General features: G+C 41.0%; 1 protein-coding gene across 4 annotated transcripts in view; it reads right to left on the bottom strand.

Moving 5' to 3' along the window:
• Positions 1 to 1,518: 1,518 nt before the first annotated feature.
• KDM3B (lysine demethylase 3B) overlaps positions 1,519 to 14,997 on the bottom strand; it is a 135,985-nt gene continuing 122,506 nt past the window's right edge. For 3 of the 4 annotated variants that reach the window (XM_077823741.1, XM_077823742.1, XM_077823739.1), the window contains 6 exons: positions 14,754 to 14,884; positions 8,949 to 9,068; positions 8,387 to 8,526; positions 7,666 to 7,842; positions 6,806 to 6,940; positions 1,519 to 2,837 (listed from right to left, as the gene is read on the bottom strand). In XM_077823741.1, the coding sequence (XP_077679867.1) occupies positions 2,757 to 2,837; positions 6,806 to 6,940; positions 7,666 to 7,842; positions 8,387 to 8,526; positions 8,949 to 9,068; positions 14,754 to 14,884 (784 nt within the window). In that variant the 3' untranslated portion in view covers positions 1,519 to 2,756. The remainder of the gene's footprint in view (positions 2,838 to 6,805; positions 6,941 to 7,665; positions 7,843 to 8,386; positions 8,527 to 8,948; positions 9,069 to 14,753; positions 14,885 to 14,997) is intronic. The other variant, XM_077823740.1, reaches the window with a different exon arrangement.

Below are 14,997 nucleotides of genomic sequence, written 5' to 3' on the forward strand. Positions count from 1 at the left end.
ATTTACAAAATGGAAATGGGGTTGCGGTTATCCTCTTATTGCTCAGGAATAATGCTTTAGTTTGGAAAATGACATTTACTCAAGAACAGTAATAGTTAACAGAACATGTCACTTACGGGGGACCTGATAAGTATTTTTTTACTTACAGCAAAAGTATTTATTTCAAAGTATGTATTATTCAAATTTATTTGAAAAATTAAATAATGCATTAATTGCTATACAATTCACTCATTTATGGTGAAGTTTCCTAAACATTTAACTTTAGATTTATTAATTTTAAAAATGTGGTCTTTGACTGAAACTGGGACCCACAAATAAGAAATTGGAACTAAGGAATTAACTTCATCCTCCTCAGATACCAGCTGTTTTTCACGGGGAGTTATATTTTAAGTGTGTTTTTGAATTTGGAATGGTTTGTGTGCACAGTCTCCGACAACAGGTACACCATAGACACTGGAGAATAGGAATAGATGTTGAAATCACCAAGAGACCAGACCATCATGCCTAGCCAGTTTCATAGTCCCTTTCAAAGTGATGCACCAAGCAAGGCATGGTAAGGGATGTGACTATTTCTGGCCATGGTCCTAAATGTTTTAATCATTGCCCTCAGTCAAAGAAGCTGTTAGACAGCAGGTGTGAAGGGAAGGGTATGTAGAGGAGGCAGACACAGCTCAGAGATGAAGTACTCACTACCATCCACCTACCTGGAATACAGCAAGCAGTGTAGAGACGCGATGCTGTTCCATGGGACTCTTCATGGAAACACACAGGATGACTCACATCCTTCTGAAAAGGTGAGCCAGGGGGCTGCACAGGTTTAACATGTGGGCTGGAGGGGTAGGTAACAGGAGAAAAGGAAATGGGGCAGTCACCCAGCCTGAGAGGGATGGGGGAGCAGCAGCTACCTGGCCTGAGGGAAGGAATGGGGGGCGGGGAGGGTGGAAGCAGCCAACTGGCCTGAGTGGGGAGGACAGGACATGGTGGAGGCAGTGACAAGGTCGAGCCAAAAGCAGGAGGATGAACTTCGTGGTCACAAGCACTGCCTCTGGCCCACCTAGTCATGGTGCCTCTCTGGAGCCATTCACCCAGTAACAGCTCCACCCTGTGAACTGACAGTACCCCCCTCTGCCAAGTGCAGTGGTGGCTTTGCACCCACTCAGGCCCATTGCAGGGGTGGACCTCGCCCTCTGCCCATGGGGAGGCAGCTTGTCCTGCCCTACCACACCTCTCTAGCTGTAGGGTAGAGAGCTGGAGCCCAGGCTGTATCTGGGCTGTGACTGGCCCCCCTGCTCCCTCTCAGCTGGGATCTGGGCCAGCTGGAGCACCCAGCCCATGAGCCTGGCATAAGCAGTGCAGGAGTGCTGTGCTAGTAAGCCCAGCTGGCACCATGGAGGACTGCCCCCCTGTGTACGCCCCTTCTCCCCGCATAAAATGGTGCTTGGAACCGTGCTGTGTGTGGTTTGATCATTGTGGAGGCTGAGGCAGCCGAGACTGGCAGGAAGGGATAGGGTCCAGTGGTACCGTAAATGACTTTTATTTTAAAAAGTGAACATATTAACAGGCCTGCAGGTGGCACTACAGTACAGCTGGGCATAAGGTAGATACATTTCCCCATGGACCCGGACAGTGAAATCATCGCTTCAATGCTGACACTTAGTTAATTCTGGATACAGTTCTACCAAACTGAATTTACTGAAAATATTTCTGGACAAAGCCAATATTGATAATTAATTTTCCTTCAGTTTTGGGAAATGACAGACATCCCGAGCTACCACTGGTACTTGGGGAAATATTGCCTGGAGCTACCAGTGCAAGGGGAGACGGACAACATCTCCATGTCAGGACAAAATACATGTCCTGTTTTACTTCTCACTTTGTGGAATCTGTAGGGAGTGAGGAGTTAGTTTCTATTTGCTCTCCTTTGGCTGATTTTGTGCTATTTTAGACTGATTTCTATAAATCATTTCTTGATTTTATTGAAAGGAAGACTAAACGTAATGTGCCTTTCCTTGTAAATCCAGTAACAGTTGAGATATTTCAAAAATACTAAAAATATCTACTTTCATGAAATATTAACTGTTTCACTACAAACCTAGTTTTTCACTAAATACACAATTCTCCTACTCCTGGAACCTCCTGGGAAAAGCAGTGGGTTCTCCCTGTAGATCTGTAATTCTACAGTGTATAGAGAAATGGCTACAAGAAGGGGTGTGTGAAGAACAGCTTTATCCCTTTTCCTTGTCCTGTATCGCACGAGGGAGGATTGTGTGTATGTCTGCGGTTGGACTCTTGTTGATCACACTCATTCAGAAGCTATCTACCTAGGTCTGCAGTAGGATACCCCACCTCTAGCACATTCCTTATAACTTCTTGGAGACTAACTAGGCATGAGGAAAAATGTCCACACTCTTATACCATTTCTAATCATAATATGGAGGAATACCACATGGTTTCCAGGCAATTCCAATTTGCAAAAGGCCACGGGAAAGGGACACGGCACCTTTCATTAGAATAAGGAATTCTGCATGTAACAGTGCGATCTTCCATCAGACCTTCAATATTGAGGCAATGTAGAAACAGTGGCTGAAGGGTGTATGTAATACTGACCACACCAGCTCTTAGTGAAAGGCCTCTGCTCCTGCAGAGGCCGTCATGTGCAGTCCCTGTATGTACTGTGAGAAAAGGCTTACTTCACCGGAGGGGGGCGGGAGGTTGGGTGGGGGCGCAGAGAGAGAGAGAGTTAGAATTAGCAACTCCTAAGATCTAGCCAATTTGGATTCATGAGCCTTCAGTGTGCCAACAGCATCTTTTACTGCATGGTAGATAATGTTCTTCACCTGTAAGTAACAGAAAAAAAAATTAATACAAACTTTTAAACCTGAGCAGGATGTCCACCCTAACAGGAAGTCAGAGTTTAAGGCCAGAAGGGTCCACTAGATCATTCAGTCTGAACTCCTGTATATTACAGGCCACCAATTCAATCTAGCATCCACACACAAACGCAAGTGACCCCAACCGCTTCATAAACAGGTATTTACTAGACTTTGGGGGTTGAATATATAATAGATGTAAAATGCTCACATGGAGGAGTCAGAGACCGAGAAAGAGAGATTCACACCAAAAATGCTGAACTTATTAAATACTATTGCTGCTTCCCAAAGTTCCAAACAGCACTGTTATATAAATGTCAAAATTAGACTCCAGGAAAAGTTTAATATTAAACAACTGCACTTCTATGTTATTTATCCACTTTATGGTAAACCAGGATTAATTTATTGGTTATTATCTTTTTAGATTTTAAGCTTCTCCTTGCAAGTACACTAGATCAGGCAAAATATTAAGTCTTTCATATTAAACTCTTGCCCAAATTGGTTGTATGTTATTAGGAGGAAATTATTCATAGACTAAGGCCAGAATGGACTAATAAATCATCTAGTCTGACTTGTAAATCACAGACCCATAAATTTCACCCAGTTATCCCTATGCTGAGTGCAAGGTTTTGACTAACACATGTCTTGATTCAAAGACATCAACAGATGGAGAATCCAATGCTACCCTTGGTAGTGTGTTCCAATGGTTAAATCACCCTCACTTTTAAATTCAAAATTACAAAATTAGGCACAAATTTTTGTCTGGGTTCAGCTTCCAGCCATTGTTCCTTGTTATGCATTTCTCCACTAGATTAAAGAGTCTTTTAGTACTCAATATTTCTCTCCTGTATATTCTGTCATCAAGTCATCCCTCAATCTTCTTTTTGATAAACAAATGGAGCTCATTAAGTCTCTCACAGTAAGGCATTTTCTCTAGTCCTCAAATCATTTTTGTGGTTCTATTCTGCACCCTCTCGAATTTCAACATCCTTTTTAAAATGTGGACATAAGAATAGGATGCAGTATTCCAGTGTGGGTCTGAGCAATGCTATATCCAGAGGAAAAAAAGTCACCTCCCTAGTCCTACTCAACTACTCCTTATAGATCCCAAGCAGGGGTTTGGAGCTGTGCTCTGGCTCCGTTCCAGCACCAGGCAAAAACCTGCAGCTCCACAGCTGCTCCGCGCTCCAGCTCCAGGCTCCGCTCCAAAGCCCTAGGTCCAAGGATTTCATTTGCCCTCTTTGCCACAGCATCACTCTAGGAGCTCATATGATAATTTATTCGTATTTCTGTAGTGCATAGATGTCCTAGGTAAGTCGCTTGTCCACTATGACTCCTCCTTTTCAGAGTCACTGCTTTCTAGGATACAGTCTGCCCCCACCAATTCAGTAAGTACTGTCTGCACTTGTTCTTAGATGTATAACTTGGTATTTGGGTGTGTATTAAAATGCATTCTAATTGAATGGGCCCTCTTTACCAAGTGACCCAGATCTTTCTGCATGACTACCATGGTCATCATTATTTGCTATCCGTCTAATCTTTGAGTCCTCCACAAATGTTTTTCATCAGCAGGGATTTTGTATTTAATTTTCAGATCATTGATGAGAAAGTGTTGAATAGCTTGGGGCCTAGTACTGATCTCATGGCACCCCAATAGAACATCCCCGTTTAATGATAACTTTCCACTGACAACTACTTTTTGAGATCTGTCAGACAGTTCCAAGTTCTTTATACATTTAACATGTGCTTTATTGATATTGTGTATGCTAATTTTTTAAATGAGGACATCATGCAGTATTAAGTCAAACGTATTACAAAGATAAGTATTTTACATCTACAGTTACTTGCTTTATCCACCAAACCTTAATAATCAAAAAATGAAACTGGGTTTATTGACAAAACCTATTTTCCATAAAATCATGTTGACTAGCATGATATTCTCATCCTTTAATTATTTACTGATTGACTCCCAAATCAGCTTCTCCATCATTTGTCAGGGATTAATGTCACTCATTATCACTCTTTAAATCTTCTGAAATTTCCCTAGTATGCCAAGATTTATTAAAATTAACACTGGTGAGCCACAGATCGGTCTCAGCCAACACTTGGATGACTTGTGTGTGGAAGTATCAGAGGGGTAGCCGTTAGTCTGGATCTGTAAAAGCGGCAAAGAGTCCTTATAGACTAACAGATGTATTGGAGCATAAGCTTCCAGGGGTGAATGCATGCACCCGACGAAGTGGGTATTCACCCACGAAAGCTTATGCTCCAATAAGTCTGTTAGTCTATAAGGTGCCACAGGACTCTTTGCTGCTTTGTGTGTGCAAGTTACTCAGGCCTGCCAATTTTAAAAAAGTATTTATCCCCTACTAGATGTTTAACGTTATCCTGATTTATTAACAGTCTGGAAAGTATATCATCCTTATATGACAAGAGTACATCATCCTACTTCTTTCAAAAAATGGAACAAATTTTTACTGAACATGTCTGCCTTGTCTGTGTCATTAACAATTTTACCTAGTTTTAAAATTTTACTTCATCTAGTACTCAGTCTATATCATTTCTACGGTTTCTTGTGTTCCTAATATATTTAAACTCCTTATTGTTCTTAGCCCTGCCAGCAATGGATTTTTCCCTGAGGTCTTCCTTTAACAATTTTCTACCTTTCCTAACTTCTAATGTATATTGACTGCTATCTATTTCCTCTTTTTTCCATTTGTAACACATTGATTTTTATTCCTAACTGTGGAGTTAACTTCACCACTGAAACAGGTAGGTTATGCAACTCAGTTTAAACCAGTTTTTAACAAACATTTTAAAAATGCAAAGTAAGTAAGTACCAGTATAAGAATAGAAGAGCAACAAGGAATAGATACACTATCAATTCTAAAGCCTCAGGATAGTTAATTTCCTAGTGCCCTTGCCCTGGCTAATCACCTATTAAGTTTCCATAACTGCATTACGAAGCATGTGCACATGTGCTCAATATCTTTGGTATCAGCTCTGACTGACAGGTTTAGTTTTGATTATATGCTTAATTAATTTTTCAAGCCCTATATATAAATTCATGAAGATCAGCCATTACTGCCACAAAGAAAAATCATAAACCAACAGCTGTTCACTCTCCAATTCCTTTTTGGCTTTTAAGAGATAGACATCAGGCCCATTCAGACCAGTAAAGACACCTGTTTTAAAGAATGCAACTACTAGCTTTTCTATTTCCACTAACTCTGTGTCAACTTACTCATCTAAGGATGCACTTGTGCATCTGCATCATTGTATCAGAAGAATAATGTAGTCTAGTGCAGTGGTTCTCAACTAGGCATACATGTACCCCTCAGAGTATGCAGAGTTCTTCCAGGAGGTTCGTCAACTCATCCAGATAGTTGTCTAGTTTTACAACAGGCTATATGAAAAGCACTAGTGAAGTCAGTACAAACTAAAATTTCACATAGGCAATGACTTGTGAATACAGCTCTATATACTATATCAATATTTCTCAACCTGGAGGGTCGTGATTTGTTTTATAATTATAAATAGAACAGTTTTTGCTTGTGATGAAACAAAGGTAAAATCCTTCATGCAACAATACTCAAGAGATTTAATAGGTGGCTTTGTCTTCTGTCATTTCCCCTCACCAGAGCTTAATAATTTATGAGCCAAGCAATATGATCCATCATGTAAGGATGAAAGTGTTACTTTCCAGGGACAGCTCAATTGAGGTTAGTGCTAGTCTTTTGCTTAGGTAGCCAAATCCCAGGATGTAGATTTTTGCCAAAAATATGGAATACTTCTATCAAATTAAAAGCTCCAAAGTTGTAAAGTATTTATTTTTCCTGATTCACTAGCCATATGCATGTTCATAAGTGACTTCAAAACTTCCAACATACAGGATCTACGCAGAGATTGTTCCCGCAGGATGGACTGATAGTTACCTGCAGTTTATCCTCATGGTTTGTGTGAGTGTTAGAGAGGTGCCTGAATTCCTGGGTCAGGCGGAAGCAGTGCTTTACGTGTTCTGGAGATACAAAATCTTCTGCCACTTTAATGCAACTGTACAAATTATGAACCTGAAAAAAATAATAGTATTAGATGTTAGATACACCACAAGACTGAATGACCCAAAACAGAATTAATGCCAATGAATTCCATGGACAATAGGTTCCTGCACACACATCTACCAAAAAGATTGAAACACTCCAGTTTCCTGCAAGATAATTCACAGAATTGTATCTTAAGTTAGAGAAGCAAAAACCCTGTTGGATCCCAGCTGGCCCATCTCTCCACAGTACATTCTTTAGTGAACTTTGTCGGTTCACAGGCTATCTTCTTAAAAAAAAAGTGCTGTGAAGTGAACTGACAGACCATCAACCTCATATACCACAGTTTGGGAAACCCTGCTCTAGTATTTTAGCTACCATAGATTTAGATGTCCAAAGTGATGGGGCTTCCACTACTTCCTTGGGATTCTCTTCAGTGGCCTAAGAAGATCTCCTTTTTTTCCCTCACATGCATCCTAATTGTTCCCTTTCTTAATTTCATCCCATTACTTTATACACCCACCCACAATATGCCACATAATTTTATTTAGCTATATATATTGTGCTCAATGTGATGCTTGAGCACTATTAAATAACTCCTGTAGAACTGTACTGTTAGAACTGCAGAGCCCAAGACAGCAGCCTTACTTCAGAGTTCTTTCAGGAGCCAAATTATAAATCCAAACTACTACAGTTTTATAGTGTCCCAAATTCACTTGCCATCATCTTTATGGCCTCTACAGCATGACATTTACCTGGTGGGGGGCACCTGCAGGAATAAACACAGCATCTCCTAGGAACTGCACTATTGCCCAGCCTTGTACTCCATACTCCTCATAAAGACGCTTACGTAGGGTCTGGTCCAGGTACCAACTTTGGTCATGAATTGGATCATGATCCGGGGGATTTTCTTGGCCTTGTTCTTCTCCAACCTAATACAAAAGATACAAAAACATTTATACAAAGATATTGCAGTTCAGTGGTACTACTTTTCATAAAGTACTTTGCACCAACGTACTGGGGACAAACACGATCTTAAGCTACTTCAATATGAGATACTACCAGCTCAGATCATAAATACTTTTAAGGTCAAAGCATCTATACCAGTAAGTATCCCTTCCACATTCACCCCTGTGGTCTTAGCCCACAGTGAAAGTTTACACTTCTTCCATGCTTGGGCGTAAACTCATTCCCAGTTTTCTCAAACTGTGACATTGTGCCCATACAGATTTACAAGTATAAACCATATCCAGGCAGCAGAATAGTGGTTTGTCACTGAATATATGACCAGCTGTACATGTCATTTTCTTAAACCACATTCACAGAAGAGGGAAACATTTGGGATTTTTGTAGGTGCATCTGTATATGTGCTCATGAGCGTCAGCTGGAGCAGACTCAACTTGAATCTTAACACCCGCATTGATAAACCTTTCTAGGACCCAGTCAGGCCATAAGCTCCTTCAGTCACCATCATACCTTTCGGAGAAGTTCCCGGATCTTCTCAGCATCCTTGGCAGCATAGATGTGCCACAGCGCTCCAGGCTTCTCTTTCCCTTCATGGATTCGCTGCTTTGTCACATCATCAGCATCTCCCTCATCAATTGTTTTCAGTACTTCTGAAAGGAGGATCCACACAAAAGCTGAACAAGGTCACATGAATTTACAGCTCCTGTATTTAACATGCAAAAGTTGGCATAACAAACTTTGCCATTGTGCTAGTCAATAGCTAACTGGAAGGAAGCATGATAACTTAGTCATAAGAAATCTCTAGTCTGAGACTAGAGTAACCTTTGTTTTTCCCCCCAAGGAAGGGTTAGAACTATCCAGTTACAACACCACCATTACTTTCATAGTAATGTCCTAGAAAAAGCATTAATGACTAGTGACCACTGTCTACGCCTCTGAACGTCTACTGAGACATAGCCCAAATAGCCAAGGCAGTTTATAGCTGGCAAAGATTTCAAGGCCTTTTGAACAACCCATGGAAGACCTCCTTCTACACCCCAAAATGTCCAGAGAGAGTTATCTAAAATATTACCATCATCATGGGCTCCTTCCCCAATGGGGATGCCAACATACACCATGACATTAACAGCATCAGACACATCCAAATGGAGATTGGTTGTACCAACTCGCCTGTCTTCTGCAGTTATTAACCCTATGAAAAAAGAGGGGAGTAAAAAGATTAATATTGTAAAACAAGCAAGATCTAATTCCTACAAAAACATCCTCTTTTTGGAGGGTGGGAATGCTTCCCACTATGTGTGCTACTTTTGCTTTCTGCTATCATCCCAGCAACAATGCTTAGCTTGTAACAGAACTGAAAAGGTTGATTTTTCATACTTATTTTTCCTAGACATGAAAAAATTGCAAATTTATTGGAAGCTAGTTAAAAGTTTAGTACAAAAACAGCATGTTAGAAGTCTGTCCCTGTTTATAAGGGGGATAATTAACTCTTTGAAGACAAAAGTCTGAATTTGTGCTCTGCAGCTTTGTGTATCTACAGGTCATTTGTTCCCAGCTGTAGCGAGGGGACGTGCTTTGGCAGTGCTCTTAGCAAAAATTCTCTCCCCTGCTTTACTGGTACTTGCATTTTCATTCCCCTTTTCCTCCCTTCTCCCATCCTCTGTCCCCTCGTCCTCCTCTCTGTAGTGTCCCCTCTTTCCTTTATCTTGGTTTAGGAAATCTCCTCCCAAAAAACCCTATCCAAAAATTAAAAAAAAGGATATAAATTAATGGATTTGAAGTTTGCAGACCATCATGCTGTTACTCTGCTTGTTTATCTTCTCCGCACTACTCTGTGTCCTGACTATTTAAGCTGTAAACTCTGAGAAAGGATTTTCTTAGGGCTTGTCTTCATGTACTGAGCAGCTGTGCCGCTGCAGATGCTGCTACACCAGGAGGAGAGCTACTCCCGTCAGCGTAATTAATCCCCCTTCCTGAGAGGCAGCAGCTAGGTCAGCAGAAGCTCTCTCATTGACACAGCGCTGTCTACACGCAGGTGGGTGGGGGTGTTTGGTATAACTACGTTGCTCAAGCGCGTGGATTTTTCACACCCCCGAGCGACGTAGTTATACCGTTGTGTGTCTGTCGCGTAGACCAGGCGTTACTCTGTACAGCACCTAGTAAAGTGGGGCATTAATGCTAGCTCAGGATTCTAGACAGGAGGCTAACAGACATCTTTTCTCAGTGGGTTTCAAAACTGGAAGGGGCACATGAGCTTCTCCAAGAAACACTTCTAAATTATAATTAGACAAGAACATCTACCTACAAAGGCTCAGTGAGCTGCAGCAATTTAAGGTAAATATAATGCTGCCTATGAAACAAGATTTTTTGCAAAATATTACAAGAAAGATTTTACATAGTATGAAAATAGAACAGGGGTGGGCAAACTACCGCCCACGGGCCGCATCCAGCCCATCAGGGCTTTGGATCCGGCCCGCAGAATTGCCACCCCCATGACACCCCGGGCCTCGCGCCGCTCCCAGAAGCGGCCGGCATCATGTCCCTGCAGCCTCTGGGGCAGAGGGCTCTGTGCACTGCCCTCGCCTGCAGGCACCGCCCCCCACAGCTCCCATTGGCCGGGAACAGGAAACCGTGGCCAATGGGAGCTTCAGGGGAGGTACCCGCAGGCAAGGGCAGCGCATGGAGCCCTCTGCCCACCCTCCATAGGGACATGGTGCTGGCCACTTTCGGGAGCGGCACGGGGCCAGGGCAGGCAGACAGGGAGCCTGCCCTGGCCCTGGTGTGCCCTGCTGCCACTCCAGGTAAGTGGCGCTAGGCTGGAGCCTGCACCCCAACCGCCTCCTGCCCCCCAACCCCCTGCCCCGAGCCCCCTCGCGCACTCCACACCCCCTCCTGCACCCCAACCCCTTGCCCTAAGCTCCTTCCTGCACACCGTACCCCCTCCCACACTGTGTACTTCAATTCCCTGCCCCAGCCCTACATTCATGGCCCTGCATGCAATTTCGCCACCCAGATGATTAGGGGGCTGGAGCACATGATTTATGAGAAGAGGCTGCGGGGACTGGGATTATTTAGTCTGCAGAAGAGAAGAATGAGGGGGGATTTGATAGCTGCTTTCAACTATCTGAAAGGGGGTTCCAAAGAGGATGGATCTAGACTGTTCTCAGTGGTAGCTGATGACAGAACAAGGAGTAATGGTCTCAAGTTGCAGTGGGGGAGGTTTAGGCTGGATATTAGGAAAAACTTTCACTAGGAGGGTGGTGAAACACTGGAATGCATTACCTAGGGAGGTGGTGGAATCTCCTTCCTTAGAGATTTTTAAGGTCAGGCTTGACAAAGCCCTGGCTGGGATGATTTAGTTGGGGATTGGTCCTGCTTTGAGCAGGGGGTTGGACTAGATAACCTCCTGAGGTCCCTTCCAACCCTGATATTCTATGATGTGGCTCTTGGGCCAAAAAGTTTGCCCACTCCTCGAATAGAAGGTACGATGGAACTGTAATTCATGGTATTCAGAACCTGCTAAAACCAAATTTTAGGTCTCCTGCAAAGAAGAAAGTTTACAGGCTTCCAGCCTCACCTGTTGTGCTCCAGGCATTAGAACATTTGCCTGGATGGATTGCTACAGTCATCTAATATTGTGATTATAAGAGCGTCAGAAGACAAGAACCATATTTTACATCACATGTGACTAATGAAAAAACAGGTTTTAAGATAAATCTGTAATAGGGAACATGGATTTAACGATTCAGTTTAGGAGGAGGAGGAATCTTTTTCATTTTGAAGGCTGAACTTTTATATTGGAGCAGAAAGAATCTGGAAGATCTAAATTAATTATTTTCCACTTATAAAGACCAAGGCCAAAATTTTCAAACCTGGATGCCTGAAATTAGGCACTAAACATTGATTTAGGAAGCTAAATAAAAGTGACCTGATTTTTAAGGGTGCTGTGCATGCATAAATCCCACTGAAGTGAACAGGAACTGCAGTTGCTCAGCACCTTTTAAATTCAGGCCATTTTTATTCAGATGTCTATTTTAGCGCTGAACTGGTGTCAGAATTTTCAAACCTGGGTGTCTAAAATTTTTAGATATGAAAGCCTTGCCAACGCAGGATAAGGAAAAAGGATTTTCTTTCCAGAAGTAGGTATACTTTTAGTTTATGGACTAACATGCAAAGGTCATAGCCATTTATTTATAGAATTGAAATACATCTCAAAAGCTTTTTTCCCTTTTTTTTTTTTAAGCTGTGAAGAAAGCATATGTATGCAGTGGTGTTGTAACCATTTTGGTCCCTGGATATTAGAGAGTCAAGGTGGGTGAGATAGTATCTTTTACTGAATCCAACTTCTGTTGGCAAGAGACACGAGCTTTGGAGCGTATACAGAGCTCTTCTTCAGGTCTGTGTATGAACACAGAGAAATAATTTTAATAAGTATTTTCTGTATTCATGCTACCTTCATAGTATATTGAGGGTGAATATTTATTCCTTTTTTATTTTCCTGGGGCCCATAACTAGGCTGAGTAAAACAGCGAGTATTCATTTATTGTGAAACTACTCTTGGTTATGTTTTCGCTTTTTCATTTTTAAAAAACGAACACCTTTGTATCCAAATAGCATAGAACACTGAAGTATGTATGAGCTTTTATTGCAAAAGTTGAAGTGCAGTTTAAAGAGTCCTACAAACTCATATTCTAAGAGAGGAAAAAGATATTGATAACTGTTTTAAAATTTAAAACAGTATTTTAAATAAATCTGTCCATCTCCTTTCATTCCCCATCCACCCAAGAAGTTAATAAAAGATAATAAAAATAATGAAAATCAGACAAAATAAGTTAGCCTTCACTGCTAATCAGTCTGCTTTTTGTTGCAGCCTATCCTCCATCTCTATGTTGCCGGATTAGACTAAGCTCTGTACAGTTTCTGGAACACTTTGGGTGCTGTATAAGCAAACATCTAAGACAAGTCTCTCAAAATACTGGGAAATGTGACCTTCAGATCATGTTGATTCCATGGCTTGAGTAGCACCAAGCACCATAAACAAAGATTGGAAAGAACCGCATTATTGTAAACCTCTGTTTTAATTCCTTTATATGTGGTACTTTTGATGTCACTATGGTAAAGAAACAAAGCAGTCCAACTCTGATTTCTCAAGATTGTACGGTGGTGGTTTAGAGATTTTATGGTTAGAAGTTTGGCCTCTGATGTAACAGGCCATGGAATTTCTTCCAGCAATTCCTGGATTTAAGCCCGTACCTTGTGATTGTGCTAAACCATATGTTTTAGAAAACAACTAATCCTGATTTAAAGGCTTCAAGTGATGGAGAATCCACTGTATCCTTAGGCCTGTTGTTCCTTCCAATGGTTAGTTACCCTGACTATAAAAAACTCTACACCTCATTTATCTTGCAAAGTTAAACTTTTAGCAAAACCTTTGCAATTTACTTTTAAAGTTATGCCAGTATTTTCCTTTCATGTGCCTACTTTGTGGGGGCAGAGGTATGTGCTATGCTTGAAGAATCATCTTTAGTTTTGGGCGTGGATAAAATCATGCAGGTTTTTGATTTTTTTTTTTTTTTTTTTAGAAAAATGTTTTTTTTAAAGTCAAAATCAGATTGTATTTACATGTTGCTAGTTCTTTACTCTTTCCACTTTATAGGTCTAAATTTCTAAAGTGGAGATTTCAGATATTCGTTTTTTTTCTAGTCAGAAATTTCGTATTTAAAATGTGCTTCTATGCTAAAAAAACAAGCCCAGAGCCTCATTAACATGCTTACTGAGATAAGAGTCAGTTTTGTGTTTGACAAGAGAACAGCCATTGATATATTTGCAACCAAACCCCATTTCTGATATACTGAACTTCCACAAGTAAAGAAATGAAGTTCTTCAACTAGGCTATATTTCTCCATCAGTGTTTGTAGATTGAAGTGGGACTTACGCTCATAAATCACATAGGTGGCTTTGAAAATCCCTCCCTTCTCTGTCTAAATATGGGATCAGGACCCTAACTTTATGCTATTTTTGAAATTTTTGGACACTGTACAAAAAAGTTTACAATAACTTCTTTAATGTATTTAAGGCCTAAATAACTTTTCATTGTTAACACTGAAGAGATTTTGGGGAGACAATGATTTTATGTCATTAAGAAAAAAGTTTGATAAATACACAGTTCTAGCCCGTGATACTGGAAACACTTATATACATGCTAATTTTTAAGCACATAAGTAGTTCCATTTAAATCAATGGGGCTATTCCCTGTGAGTAAAGGTATCCTTAGGGGGTTGCAAGACAAGTATCTTAAATTCTCAATACTCAGGTCATCAGATCCTCCTAGTGCATTAACAGTCATGGAATATAAAGCTACATATCAACGTGGAGTCTGGTGGCACCTTAAAGACTAACAGATTTATTTGAGCATAAGCTTTTGTGAGTAAAAAACCCACTTCTTGCATCTGAAAAAGTGGGTTTTTTACCCACGAAAGCTTATGCTCAAATAAATCTGTTAGTCTTTAAGGTGCCACTGGATTCCTCATTGTTTTTGTGGATACAGACTAACACAGCTTCCCCTCTGATTCTTAAAGCTACATATCATTATTCTTGTGTATATTAATACTAGTTTACACACATTTCTAAAGAGCTATCACCATGCACAGTAGGAGCCAAAAATATACATGGCATCTTATGGAGAAAAAAATAAGCAAATTTAAAGGCACAAGTGTCTTATTAAACCAACACTATGATATAAGCTAATGCACTGTAGGACAGTTCATTGCACTAGCTTCTGTATGTTCCAATTATTCACTGGACACAGCTCAAAGGATAGAGACAATGTGGTAAAGAATAGTAAAAAAAGGCCTTCTCCAGACCTTTTTACACATACCATATGCGTTGTACATTTTGGGACCCAGATCAGGCCGTACAAAGTAACTCGGCAGTCTAGAGGCCAGATTCAGTCTGCCATCCCTCTTGGTATACTCTGGGAGAGGGAGGTTCTCCATCAAATCCTCAAACCTAAAGAGGTACAGCAGAGAGTACAGGAGTAGGACGACAGCACCAACAGAACTATATTGCTGAATAAGCACAAGTGTAACACAGAATCCTGTAAGTTCTGCCGTTCAGCTCAC

This window comes from Eretmochelys imbricata, chromosome 8 (genome assembly GCF_965152235.1).
Source record: "Eretmochelys imbricata isolate rEreImb1 chromosome 8, rEreImb1.hap1, whole genome shotgun sequence".
Lineage (NCBI taxonomy): Eukaryota > Metazoa > Chordata > Testudines > Cheloniidae > Eretmochelys > Eretmochelys imbricata.